A 14,701-nucleotide genomic window follows, 5' to 3' on the forward strand; every position below is an offset into this window, starting at 1 on the left:
GACCGGAAGTTATTTCTGACAAATTCAAAATTTTTCGGGAGATTTGACCTCCAATTTACGGAGTAGGAAAAGACTTGGTGTTGTGAAAGTCATTTCTTGTTGGAGGAGTTACCTCCTCTGTAAGTGGTTGTTCTCCTGTATGGCCTGGATTCGGTCTGTCGAGACTGAGATTGGTTGGAATAACGCTGCCTGTTGTCCCCGTAGGAGCGGTATTGGGAGGAGCCACAAAAATTGGAGGATGTGCCCCTACAGCTGCTCCACAAAATGGCCACTTCCGATACTGAAGAGAACCTAGGGCGCGAGCAGTGTCCGTATCCTTTTTAATGGATTCCAAGGCGTCGTCCACATGCTTGCCGAAGAGGGACTCTCCATCGAAGGGCAAGTCAATTATTTTAGCTTGCACTTCCGTCCGAAAAGAAATAGACTTAAGCCAGCCTTGCCTCCGTAAGACTGCAGCGCCTGCTAATTGCCTGAATCCAGTCGAGGAAATATCAACTGCACAGTCGATAATTTCAGATGAAATTCTTTCACCCTCCTGTACGATCTTTTGTGCTTCAGGTCTTGAGGATTCAGGAATGAGGTCGAATAAAGCAGCAATTTCCGACCACATCTGTCGGTCGTTAAATCTGACGATGGCTAAAGAATTTGCAGCCCGTACAGTTGTTGCAGCCATCGTGGAGAATTTTTTGCCGATGGTGTTTAGACAGCAGCCCTCCTGGTCCGGTGGCGATGTCAAAGATGAAGTCAGATTCCGTGACCTCTTTTGGGCAGCCTGCGTAATGACAGAGTAAGGCTTCGGCTGAGAAACTAAGCAAGCAGGCGAATCCTCAGGCGCCCTATACTTCTTGTCAATGCGTGGGAGTACGGCCGGAACAGAATTAGGCCGTTCCATTAGTTTAAGTCCTTCTTTCCAAATGAAATCAATGATTGGAATGGTGTGCACCTGCTTCAATGGCTGATCCTTAAAATCATATAGAAAACAGTCTTCTTGCCTGACGGCCATAGGCAAGTGGAATCGCTTGGCTGCCCTTGACATCAAAAGATGGAAACCTCCAAAGTCCACTAGAGGTGACGCCAGAGGAGAAGCAGGTGGAGGAGACGGAGTTTGAGCCCGGTAATTGTCCCAGTCTGCCAAGGCAGCGTCATCATCCGGGTCTGTATCTGTATGATTGTCAGTATCCATAGGATCAGGATATTGTGGAACAGGTGAATGGGCTGGTGCAACATGAACAGACGCCTGTGTTGAAGGAGGCGGTGGAGAGGCCTGCGAAGAAGGTGGGAAACGACGATTGTAATCGTCTGGCATGTGTTGCAGATTAGAGATTAAAGACAGTGGTAACTGCGCCATAGGAACATCCTGGTCAACATCATGTTCTGGAACAGAGATGTGCGACTCTCGCTCATCATCGTCGTCATAGTCTTGATACTTAATATGGAGCTCCGACGGGCTACTGGCTGCCCGAAAGTTATCATCTGCATAAGAGCCATCCGAATCACCCTCTTCTTCAGACGCAAACAGTTGAGCCGGCGGACCTGAACGATGTTGCAAAAGGCTCAATACCAAAGGAGCTGGACGTTTAACAGTTGTAGCCGTCACAACTGTAAATCTGGTTGCAGTCGCCAGTGAAAATTGTGTCGTCGACGGTCCTGTCGACGAGGTCATCGACGACGGCGTCATCGAGGGCTTCGCAGAAGATGTTCCTGGCATCGACGAGGAAGGCTTAGTTGTCGACGACTAAGCTTTTGTTTTCGTGATCGAGGACACTGGCGTCAACGTTGGCGGTGCTGCCGTCGACAAAACTTGTAACGTTGACGGATTTGTCGTCGACGAAGCAGCCATCGACGAGGTACAGGCCGTCGACAGTGGTAGTGGCCGTCGACGAAGAGGTATGATGCGTCGACGAAGCCTTCGTCAACAAATGGCGTTTGGAATGAGTCGTCGACGGGACAAGTTTCTTCGCCGTCGACGAGATCTCAATAATGGAAGAAATAGGCCGGACCTCCTGGACCATCGTCGACGAAGTAGCCGTCGTCGACATAGTGCTGGTCGTCGTCGTCATAGTGCTGGTCGTCGTCGTAGTTGGCAGAACGTCGACGGATCTCGCCGACGACGACGGGTGCATCGACGGGCCCGTCGACGAGCTGGCACTCGTTTTAGAGGACGAGGGCACAGAGTGGATCTGCGACGCCAGAGAACTTGGTCCCGCAGGCGTAGAGGCCGGCATATCCCGTGGGGAGACTGACTTAGGAGTATCCACAAGCTTCTTCTTCTTAAGAAAAGGAGAAGGAATGTCAGACTCAGACCCACGCTTTAGAGAGGTCTTAGATTGGCGAGAAGACACACTCTCTATATCAGACACAGGGTTGTCTGAGGTCTTCAACCTCTGTAGTCACGGAAGGAGATGGGCCTCTCTATCTTTTAAAGTATTACCTGAAAAAGTCCTGCTAAATTTGCAACTCCTCACCTCTTGGTCCGGGTACAGGCAGTAGATGCATTTTTTATGAGGGTCCTCAGAGAAAAGACAAAGTTTTCCACAGGCAGAACAGGGCCTGAATAAAGATTTATTTGTAGAAGACATGGTTTTGAAGCTTTGAAAGGTTGAAATTGAAGAAAACTGAGCAGAGCTCAGGGAGACTCCCTTCACACGACGTGCAGTAGAAAATCTGAGGGCTTGAGCTTCTGAGGAGAAGGTTCTAGAGGGTGCTACAGCCTGATTGGCTGGGATATGGACTATTATAATGACATGGATATGTTACCAAAGTGAACTCTCCCTCTATGCTTTCTATGGGCCAATGGTGTTCTATGGTACTTTTTATTATTCTTATTATATATTTATTTATTTGTGTATATATGTGATATATTTTATATATGTATATATATTACCTACTGGCGATAGCCAGTAGGTATATATAGTTAGGATTTTTTCTCTATGGAACTTTTGAAAATTCTATGCCTAATAACTTTGGCGTTTGTGGACGGAATTGGCTGAAATTTTCAGGAAAATGGCACATTTTGTTTCTGAGCAGCTCCTGGAAATTTGGGGGGGGGGGGGGTTCGTCAAGGGGGGCCGAGAAAAAAGGGGGGTCCCAAAACGTGTTTTTCCCATGTTAATTTCCATAGGGCAGTTGGCCTCACTTTTAGCCCGAACGGCTGAATGGATTTCCACAAAACTTGGCAAAATTGTAGGGACTGTTAGCCCGATGTGCCTTTGCTAGGTCTCAATATATGTGCTTCAGTGAATTTTGAGAAATTAACGTTTAAAACAAGATATATATCTGTAACAGCGCTCCGGGCAGCGCTCCGGTTCGCGAACTTTTCGCGTATCGGAACTTTGCGAAGCGAAGCTGATTGGCTCTCCGGTGTCTGTCAACATTCTAAACAGTCCGGAGCGGCCGCCATCTTGTCTCTCGGTAGGATCGAGAGACAAGAGGAGGCCAAAACAAAGGGGGAAATGAAGGAAAGGGGGCAAGGTAGACCCCTTCTGACCCCCTAGGATTGATGAGGGGGATATTATAGAGCCACGCCGGGCCCAAAAAAAAAAATAACAAAATTCCGATTTTTTCGCCGTAGAGACGCGTCTTGGTACGCAAACCGGGCAGCTAACCGGCAGTGTAACGGGAGTCTGAGGAGAAGCTGATTGGCTGTTATCATTGTAAACAGTCTGGAGCGGCCGCCATCTTGTCTCTCTGTGGGATCGAGAGACAAGAGGTGGAAAAAAAAAAGGTGTAAATGAATGAAAGGGGTAAGGCAGACCCCTCCTGAACCCCTAGGATTGATGAGGGGGCTATTAAAGTTCCCTGGGGGGTGAAAAAAAAAATTTCGATTTTTCGCGGTAAAGGTGCTTCCTGGTACGTTAACCGGGCAGCTAACCGGCAGCGTAACGGGAGTCCGACATATTGTGTTTTTTGAACGTTTGTGATATGTGCACGTGTGGATTTTGTCTAATTAAGGTTAAAAAAATATATATATATCTTTAAGCGTGTTCTGGCGCGCTTACGTTTTGGGTTTGGTTTGCGCTGCAGAGACGATACGTCACGGTTATGCGATGCATCATGAGGCGTCTCACGGGCTACGTGATACGTCACTTAATAAAGAATATATTTTACAGCTATAGATATTAGCTTTTAAAAAACCAATGAAATTCACAGAAAAAACCATAGGTTATAGACCATATATAGTTAGGAATTTGCATTTACAAAACCTTGAAAATTTACTGAAAAAACCATAGGTTATAGACCATATATAGTTAGGGATTAGCATTTAAAAAACCTTATTTTATTTGCACAAAACCATTGAAATTCCATACATAGTTAGTTGCACTAACTATATATCGCGGACCCGCAATCCACTGCTAATGATGTCACATATTACATCATTCATGACATGGTCAGTGACATCACTGATGACATCACTGATGACATCTCAAATGACATCACTGATGACATCACTGATGACATCTCAAATGACATCACTGATGACATCACTGACATCTCATTTGACATTACTGATTACATCACTGATGATATCTTTTATGTGATAATACATCTTCAGACTCTAATATAACCTTAGATACACTCAGTGTAAACAGGCACTCACAGACTGTCACACATCCATGGAGTTACTCACACACCTAGTCAGTCATGCAAAGAATCAATCACACCTCCATTTCCTCAACTATACAGTTATACACACCTTACTTATTCAAACATATACTAACACATATTTATTCTCTTATACAATCCTTGATACAAGTTCACAATGATTCATACAGCCACTCTCACATTCACTGGCTCTTATGTTCAGTTATTTATATATGTCAACTCTCACATGGAATGTGTTTTACATATGTACTTACTTTGACATGTAGAACTGAGATATCCATTCACTCACCAATATACTCATGCACACAGTCAACTGTCCATACAGCTGTTTCTACATGCACTTTTGAACCCATACACCTAGGGAATCAACTGCTCACACATCTATGCACAGAGTTATACACCTCCCAGCCACCCACACACATACTCAGTCTCCCATACAAATACTTGGGCAACCATTCAATAACCCATATAGTTACTGATATAGCTACTGATTTAAACATGCAGTTTACAGAAGAACATAAATAATGATTGCCAAATTAAGACACTTTAATCACTAACCCATGCACTCAGTGAGACACATTTAATCATTCTCTCATACAGTCAGTCATGCACCTACTAAATCCTTCATCCAGACACTTATACATCCACTCATTCTTCAATATGTAAGACATATTTTAACTTTACAGAAACATACAGTCACTGGGTGTTGTCATCAGTGATGTCATCAGTGATGTCATTTGAGATGTCATCAGTGATGTCATCAGTGATGTCACTGACCATGTCATGAATGATGTAATATGTGACATCATTAGCAGTGGATTGCGGGTCCGCGATATATAGTTAGTGCAACTAACTATATATGGAATTTCAATGGTTTTGTGCAAATAAAATAAGGTTTTTTAAATGCTAATCCCTAACTATATATGGTCTATAACCTATGGTTTTTTCAGTGAATTTATATGTATATATCTACTATTTCAAGCATGTGAATCTATGAAAGACACCCTAATACTGGAGAATTGGCTTACCAGATCCTGGGGCTTGGGAGCAGATCAAAAAAAACGTTAAAGCAGAGTGTCTATTTCTGCATTTGGGTGTGCTCCTAAAAATCCCCTACCTAAACCACCTCGATTGAAGGAGTGGTTCACTGAAGTTGAAATGGACTGCAGAGGCTGGAGTCTTACTATGGTAGATAAAAAACTGTTCAACGCTGCTCCAGATGTGTATGTCTGGGATATATCTAACATTGGCATTGCAGGGCCAGAATGATGAGCTACTGCTGTAATTGCAAATTACGGGGGCATGGACTGGTATTATTACGTGTCTCGCCTCATAGATTCGGTGTCCCCATTAATCAGTGCTGAAAATCCCTGCAGATTAATGTCTTTGTTGCTAAACTATGATCAGTTGTATTGACTGATCTGTGGTGCATAGCCGACGGGTTATGACAGAGTCATGACAGAAGAGGTCGCAGCAAGTACCAACTAAAGTGGTATTTATTATGCTTAATGTATGTGTCCAACAGAGTTAGTACTGTAGGTCTCAGATATTTGCTTTGTTGGCTGTAAAACACAATAAAGAGATGTTTTTGCTTTCATTTACGTCACTACATATGCATGTTGATGTGGTTATTGGAAAGTTATGACCTTAATTAACAATGAAAAATATGTGGGTGGAAAAATAGTCGATTCCAAAAAAGGAACTACGTGAAGGTGAATAGAAGATATAGACTCTTACAATTGAATGAATCAAACCTAAATCATGGTTAAGTGCTTAACAGCTGACTTGTCCAGTAATTTAGTTTCATATTGATGCTCCTTAGAAAAAGAGGCCCAGGGGAGAAGCTGAAGGCCTCCGCCATACATAGATTTGTTCCTTGAGCCTTAGTTGGCTTTAGTAGTACTTCACTAGTACAAACGTTAGAGTCTGCAGATCTAATGTATAGGAGGTTGATAAGAGCCGTGGTGCTATGGGGTAAAAGTGCATGGCACTGGGCTCTGGTCAGAACGCCTAAGCAAGTGATGTCCTGAACTCTGTCAGCCCTTCACTTTGGCTGCTGTAGAAAGGAGGTTTATGCTTCCAGTTTAAGGAAAATGAGCTCCAGTTTAAGGAGTGATTGTTCCAGAATAAGGAAAGGCAGTTCCAATTTAAGGTAAGGAAATTCCAGATGAAGTGAAAGCAGTTTATGCAAAGACAGGAACACATTCCGCGTTTGTGGTTTGCTTGAGGAAGAACACAAGTTATATGACATGCTTGAAAATCGGGCCAACTGGGGAAGAGACTGCCTCCCGAGGCTGCTGTTAAGCTAAATCAAACAGAAGAGAAACAAGCATTTGCAATGCAATAGGTCTCGCATTAATTAAGTTTGAGCTATTGGCATTGCTAAATATTGCAACACCAATTACAACAAAAGTCTATAAATTGTATGCCAAAGCATTTTTTATTTATTTTTGTAGCAATGGTGGCATGCTGCGCTTTAGATGAATATGTTTAAAAGTAAAGTGCGCCATACTGCGATTGCTACAATAGTTAATTGTGAATGCGTTAACAATTGATGTGTGCACTGATGGCTGGTGGTGTGTGTGCCTGTAAAAATTGTGCACTGATGGCTAGTGGTGTGTGTGCCTCGTGAAAGTGTGCACTGTCGGCTGGTGGTGTGTGTGCCTGGTGGAAGCGTGCACTGACGGCTGGTGGTGTGTGTGCCTGCTGAAAGCATGCACTGACGGCTGGTGGTGTGTGCCTGGCGAAGGCGTGCACTGAAGGCTGGTGGTGTGCGTGTGCCTGGTGAAAGCGTGCACTGACGTCTGGTGGTGTGTGCCTTGTGGAAGCGTGCATTGACTGCTGGTGTTGCTTGTGCCCGGTGAAAGCGTGCACTGACGGCTGGTGGTGCTTGTGCCCGGTGAAAGCGTGCACTGTGCCTGGTGAACTGGTGAAAGCGTGCACTGACGACTGATGGTGTCTGTGCCTGGTGAAAGTGTGCACTGACGGTGTGCTTGTGTGTGTGTGTGTGTGTGAATGCGTGTGTGTGTGGTTGTGTGTGTGGTTGTATGTGTGTGTGTGTGTGGGGTTGTGTGTGGGTGGTTGTGTGTGGTTGTGTGTATGTGGTTGTGTGTGTGTGTGTTTGTGTGTGTGGTTGTGTGTGTGGTTGTGTGTGAGTGTGGTTGTGTGTGAGTGTGATTGTGTGTGTGTGTGTGGTTGTGTGTGTGGTTGTGTGTGTGTGTTGTGTGTGTGGTTGTGTGCGTGTGGTTGTGTGTGGGGTTGTGTGTGCTTGTGTGTGTGTGCTTGTGTGTGTACTTGAGTGTGTGTTTGTGTGTTTGTGTGTGCGTGTGTGGTTGGTGTGTGTGTGTCTGTGTTTGTGTGTGTGGTTGTGGGTGTGTGTGTGTGTGGCTGTGGGTGTGGTTGTGTGGGTGGTTGTGTGGGTGGTTGCATTTGTGGTTGTGTCTGGTTGTGTTTGTGGTTGTGCAGTGTGTGTGTGTGTTTGTGTGTATGGTTGTGTGTGTGGTTGTGTGTGTGTGTATGGTTGTGTGTGTGTGTCTGTGGTTGTGTGTGTGTATGGTTGTGTGGTTGGGTGTGGTTGTGTGTATGTGTGGTTGTGGGTTTGCCGGTGGGGGGTGCCTATGGTTTTTACTACGCAGGACCGCCCTCCGGGTTGTAGGTCCAAACGCTGTGTTTACTCATTGCTTGCTTACGCCCTGCCGGCAAGTCGATGTAGGCAGCTGGGCTGTGTATGATGCTAACTGGCCGCATAATAAAATGTTTGATTCTAAAATGTAACAACCACATTACAAGAGGCGGCATCTTTCCTATGAGGAGCAGGCCCACTTTTGGAGATCTCAACATAAGAGCGGAGGTGGGTAAAGGAAGACTACGTAATGACGTTTGAAGATGTATTGAACCGAAGGGGTTAAGAACGCAAAGAACAGTGGCACAACGAAAGTGATCGATTTGAAAACAGGAAGAGCATTTAAAAAGACCAGACACTGAAACAGAGTAATAGAAGCGAGAAAGCATTAGTAAAGCTGGAGACCTGAGAAAACAGAAATGTGTAGCGTGGAAGGGCATTCCTTGTAGGGTGGGCAGTGGCAAAAACTGAAAAACTGAACAACAGCTGCTTGGCGAGCCGCCCCTTGATGTAGAGAACATGAAATCAACTGCAACCACGACTTTGCAGCTTCTGGGGACTCTGCAATCAGGTGAAATGTCCTGTCCTCCATGACTATGTCTATACCATTCCCTCTGCCAGTGTTGCTAGGATGTCTTTTGCCGACCAGACAATAGCAACCTTCCCTTTCTCTTCCACCATTAGTGCACATAATTCTTTATCTATTGCACAGATGAGGACAGGCACGCTTGAACCATCTGAGGAGCCACTGTGGAAATATTCTAAGAAATTCATGCTCTATATGGTAATTTTCCATCAAGGTTGAACACAACATTAACAGTCCAGAGATGAAAGGAGAATGAAAACTCGGGGAGAGGTAGTGGTGCCATTAACATTGTCAGCCTCCTTCAAGTTAGGCAGCTAAATGGTTGCAAGAGGGACGCTATTTTTGTAGTTATAATAAGAAAATCTGAAGTCATGGAAATACCAAACATGGGGGCACAGATATTGCTTTAGATGATGGAAAGTCTTTGAAAATGCGACACACTGGAAATCATGCACATTGTGAAAACAACTTGCTGCCAATTACCTTGATTACAACGATGAACAAGCATTAAGCGGCCAAAAGGGGAGAAAGGAGGGGTGAGTGCACACCGAGGTGACAAGAAGGACAGGGCGAGAAGGGAGGGGGGAATGCCAGCAGCAGATGAGCCTGATTAAGCTGACGAAAAGGGAGGGGGGAGAAGGGAGGAGGGGGTGCGATGCGAGCAGCAGCTGTAAAGCCATATGGCTGCTTTGCACACGTGCCCGCCTTGTGCACTGTAGCTCTATGCCAGCCATGCCAGAGGTAGCACTCTTAAACCCCCCTTACTAAATGTTTAGCTAGCAACGCATGCTCGCTGGCTCAGCGAGACCTAAAAAGAAACAAATCATACTTTAACGGTTACATCTACAAGATCTGTTATTTATGCAGGTCACAGGCTAACCTTCTCAGCATACCCCGGTCAGACATTAGTGGTAAACTGTGTGTGGTTTTGGAAGCAGTTTTGGTACCATTCGATGGCTCATATGGGTCGCACGTTCCTCACAGAAACAGCATAGATATTATTCAAAAGGTGGCAGGTTAAAAAGCTCGCCGAATATTCTCCTGTAAGGTAAACTGGTAAGCCGTAGACTTCCAGAAGAATTCCAGTGGTTAACATACACGCATGCAGATTTCCACGGGGTGGAAAAGTCTGCAAAAATAAATGCAATGCAAAGGTGCATTACCACAATGTAGTATTTTTCTTAGCGGAAAAAATATATATTTTATTAATTTATTTTATTTTAAAAGTTTTATATAGCGCTGGCTAGACCCGGAGGTATCAGAGCGCTTTACATGAGCATCAGATCATAGTTACAGGTTACATCGTTACAAAGGTTACACAGTTCTTAGAGCATGGTAACATAGTTACTTGTAAGGTCGAGATAAACAATAAGCACAAATACGTATGGGGAAAAGCAGGCAAGGTGAGAGAGTTAGGGAAGGGGGGTTGGAGCAGGGGAAGTAGACAGATAATGAAGGCGGGAAAGAGGAGGGGAGGGTGAGAGACACATCATGGGGAGAGGAGGGGAAGGGTGACGGGGACACAAACCGGTAGACGAGTCAAGGCAACGTCCAAAGTCCAGTAAGCTGTGATCCCAGGGAAGTGGTATCCCTTCCCTATCTCTATTGCGAGAGGCTCCCTTTACGCAGTGGACTCTCTCAGAGGGGTCTCTGAGATTCCACGGCCTACATACTGGATCCTTCCCCCAAAAAGGGGAGAGGGAGTGCTTTGGCAAAGGGTGCCATACCAAACCTCAAGTGTGAGTGGCTCCCTTGGCGCAGTGGACTCATTCAGCGGGTTCGCTGAGACTCCAGAGTATAAATATTGGATCTTTCCCCAACAAGGGGAGAAGGAGTGCTTAGTCAAAGGGCACAAAGGACAGGGGGCTAGGCAGAGTAGCAGGCAAGGGGAGAGATTCAGGGGAGAGAGGATAGGAGCAAGGGAAGAGACAATAAGGAGAGACGAAAAGAAGTCTGCCTAAAGACCGACTGGGAAGGTGACGACCAAGGAGGGAATCCACGGCCCATCTCCCCTATAGCTAAACCAAGTAGCTCCATCGGGCATCAGACAAAATAGTTCGGTCTCAATACATTGAGAGAGGAGGGAAGGAGAGACATAAATAGAGGGAGGATGCGGGAGGAGACAACAGGAATTGCAACAATGTGGTTCAACAATATACCAGAAAAAAGTAAACATTAAATAAAACAGTCAGCAATACATTAGGGGAGGAGAGAAAGGAGAGAGAAAGTAGTGGGGGGTAGGGGAGGAGAGAGAGTGAGGATAAGGCAAGAGACAACCGTAGAGACGAAAGGAAGTCTGTTTAAAGACCGACTGGGTAGGTGACGACCAAGGAGGGAATCCACGGCCCATCTCCCCTATAGCTAAACCAGGTAGCTCCATCGGGTATCAGACAAAATAGATCAGTCTCAAGCCGTGAGGGAAGAGGTTCACAGAAAAACAGGAAGGGGACAAAGGGCAAGGGCATGTGAGGGCAGAGGACTGAAGCTGGAAAGAGTAGAAGCGGAGAGAGGGGAGGGGGGATGTTTGGGGGAAGGGGGAGGGGGAATGTAAGGTCAGGAGAGAAGCGCATGATAAGCAGGAGTTCTTTCAATTCGCAGTGGAGGGGGGCTGGGGTTCCGCGGGTTCCTCCTCCTGGTCCATCTGTGAACAGGTGACCTTTCGCGCCTCAAAGTTCAGCTTTTGTTGGCGACCATCTGGCTTCCCCATCCCGGAAGGTTGGTGCGCGTGAGAACATATCAGATCAAAGGGAGGGGGTCCGTCAACTCTCACTGGGTCAGGCAGCCCCATGTCGCCGTGAATATTGTGCGTGCGAAGTTACTCAGCATGGTGCGCGGGGCAAGAGCTGGCAATCGGACCAAGAACAGCCAGAAGGGACAGTCTCCCAGCCGTTCCTTATCCAGAGAGTGCGCCTCCGTGGCAAAGCTTACTTCCAGTTTTGCAGCAGCAACTATGTGTCCCCCAAGCAGCGTATTTTCGGATCCGTCCGCTTCTCAGCTAAGGCTACAGGCAATCTCCCAGTAGAGGGAGAGGGGGGCGGCTTCAGCAAGCTCCGATCCTCCTTCAGCATTGTGGTGTGTCCTGCCCATTATGATCAAGAAAATATATTTACTCCTGCACTTGCCAGTAGAAAATTGTTTTTTTTCCCCAAAATGGGACATTCCCTGCTGTAAGTATGTGAATACCTAGGTCTGTGGGTGTTCAACTGCTTTTGTAGGGTGTCCCAACAAGAAACACATACAATCTACCCCTGACTTTAACCATACAGAGTTTTTACATCTGGAAGGGTGCCTTATGAACATAAAATGTTACCAAACCTGATTCTTCAACTTAAAATGAGGACTTTCAGTATGTAAAGTCGTGTTTTGGTGCGCATAAATTTGGACAAATAAGTATATTATCTTACTGGTCAGAAATTATTAACCATGTAAACCAATAAGAAAATGTACTTACCGTTTACAATCATTTTTAAACACGTGGAACATGGTTTTCGGGAGAAATACAGATTGCACTCTTTAAGCCTTGATCCATGCTTTATAACAGCAACTTGGCCTGCATGCAGATCTACACTGGAACAGTGCAGGCCAATAATTTTCATATTTTCTACCACAACAAGCCCAGTTTTCTTTATCTACAAGGGAAGACAATACGGTTAAATACAAATAGTACAATTATCCCAGAATCTTTTCACCAAAACTTACAAAATAGCTGGGTTTGGACAACGGATTAGTCTCTTCACTGCTACTGCATATCTATACCTAAGGCCACAAAAACAATCTTTGTGCAAATATTGACATTTGCAGACAGGCAGAATGGAGTTGGAACATTGATACAATCACCAGAGAACCGTTTGCTTTCTTCTCACACATGATCATGGTGAATTTGCGATCCTCTCATCCCACAGAAGTAAGTGCACTTGCCGATAGGAAGAGAAAACCAAAAATGGTAATAAAATAATGTTAGGCATGGCCCTCTCGGCTGGGTCACCCCCAAACATTTTGTCTTTTCCCCTCCCGTTTTCCAAACTCGTTTGTGTTGGCTTTTAGATATCAATGCACTTTGCCACTTCTGTGCTAAAGTGCTGGTGCTTTCTCTCTCCTTTAAACATAGTAAAACTGGCCTACACCCAAATGGCAAATTCAATTTACTTAGAAGTACCTAGTAAAATAGTACCACGTGTACATATGGTCTATAAATTAAATGCAACTTGTGGGCCTGCAGCACTGATTGTGCCACCCACCTAAGTAGACTTTTAAACCAGTTTAAGGCCTGCCATTGCAACCTGTGTGTGCAGTTTTAAACTGCCATTTCGACCTGGCAAAATAAACATTTTGACAGGCCTAAACCTTCCTTTTTAATATATATAAATCACTCAGAGGGTAGACCCTAAATGCAGGTTGCATTGCATTTAAAAAGCTAGACATGCACTTTTTTTAGATGTATGTCCTGGTAGTGAAAAGGTTCCATTCTTATCTCACTACTGCAAGGCCAACCTCTACCATAGGATACCATTGGGTTACCTCATAACATTTAATAAGTGATAACTTTTGTTAGGGAACAGGCAGGAGTCATGTTTGGTGTCTAAGAAACTGTAGTTTGTTTTAAATCCTCTTTAATGGTACAGTCAAATTTTAAGTCACAATTTTGGAAATGGCACTTTAAAAAAGTTAGCATTATCTTGTCCTAACTATTTGGTGCCTGCAGCCTGTGTACTGGGTAGGGTGACAAACCGTCCGTAATTTTCACAGACAGTCCGTAATTTTGGCCTTTTGTTCATGATCATTTATTTAACGGATGCTGTTTGTCCATAATTTTTATGATTTTGGGTGACAGCAAATTATTTAGCATGTTTCAGCCTTCAATTGTCGCCAGGAGGTTATGTGGAGAGCCTATAAAGCTACCTGGGATTGGTCTGAAAGCCATCAGCCAATCTTAGTGCTCCCTGTTCCACTGCAGGACTGCTCTCATTGGCCTGATCTTCAGGGCTAATGAAAACAGCTTTAGGTTACCCAGCCATGGGTTGCTTTAGGACGTGCAGAGCATGCTTTCGATCTTTTCATACCTGATTTACAGTGTCCTGCACTTTTGAAAGAGCGACGTTGTGTGCCAGCAGACTCGCTCAGTCTCAGATGAACTGGATCACAGAGTCAGCCCAGGCTTCATTACCCCTTGCAATCAACTTCTCAAAGGGTAAGTTTAATCAAAGTGGTTTTCATATTTTGTACTTTTACATGCACATTTATTTCAAGTGTAAATAAAGTCTGTCTATGGTGTTCTTTCCCTCTCTTTATTTCATCTTCATTCTCTCTATCTTTCTCCCTCCCTCTCCCTATCTCTCAATCTCTTTCTCTCTCTCCTGGTTCCCACTCCCAGTGCCCTCCTCTCCTTCAAGCTATGCCCTGCTCTCATCACAGGTTTGTTTAATCTTTACAAATGCTGCTATAGTCTATCCATGTCCCCTGAGCAAACAAACGGCTAAGACTATTAAACTGCATGCCAGTGCTATGTTCGATATAATCTAGCACTGTCAAAGATGTGCGACTGCTCTTTATTTTGATGTCCCAGTTTCAGTTTCTTCAAATATGACTGCTAGCTTGATGAGGAATCAGGGATTGGAGTCCTTTTGTCTGTGAGGGTGCAGAAAACTCTGCAAGCTATTTAGTTCTAAGAAATGCCCAACCACTGACTCATGGTTAAGAGTCGTTCCAGGTAGCCTGATTTCTGAAAAACAAAGAACAGTTTTTGAGACTACTGTTTGCATAAATGTAACATAACGTGTATTTTTTGTAAAGCCCACGTTCAACCAAGGTTCCAGGTTCGACTTGGCTTCCGTCCGAAGGCTTACATAGTCTTAGTGCGCTGTCTGATTGGGAAATATGACCAGGCTACTGTA

The 14,701-nt window shown here is 44.8% G+C and overlaps 1 protein-coding gene across 1 annotated transcript in view; it reads right to left on the reverse strand.

Moving 5' to 3' along the window:
• Positions 1-14,701, reverse strand: part of CDADC1 (cytidine and dCMP deaminase domain containing 1) — a 237,259-nt gene that overhangs the window by 136,250 nt on the left and 86,308 nt on the right. The window contains exon 3 of the mRNA XM_086934977.1: positions 12,262-12,439. Coding sequence (XP_086791103.1) covers positions 12,262-12,439 — 178 coding nt within the window. The remainder of the gene's footprint in view (positions 1-12,261; positions 12,440-14,701) is intronic.

Source organism: Lissotriton vulgaris, chromosome 8 (genome assembly GCF_964263255.1).
Source record: "Lissotriton vulgaris chromosome 8, aLisVul1.2, whole genome shotgun sequence".
NCBI lineage: Eukaryota > Metazoa > Chordata > Amphibia > Caudata > Salamandridae > Lissotriton > Lissotriton vulgaris.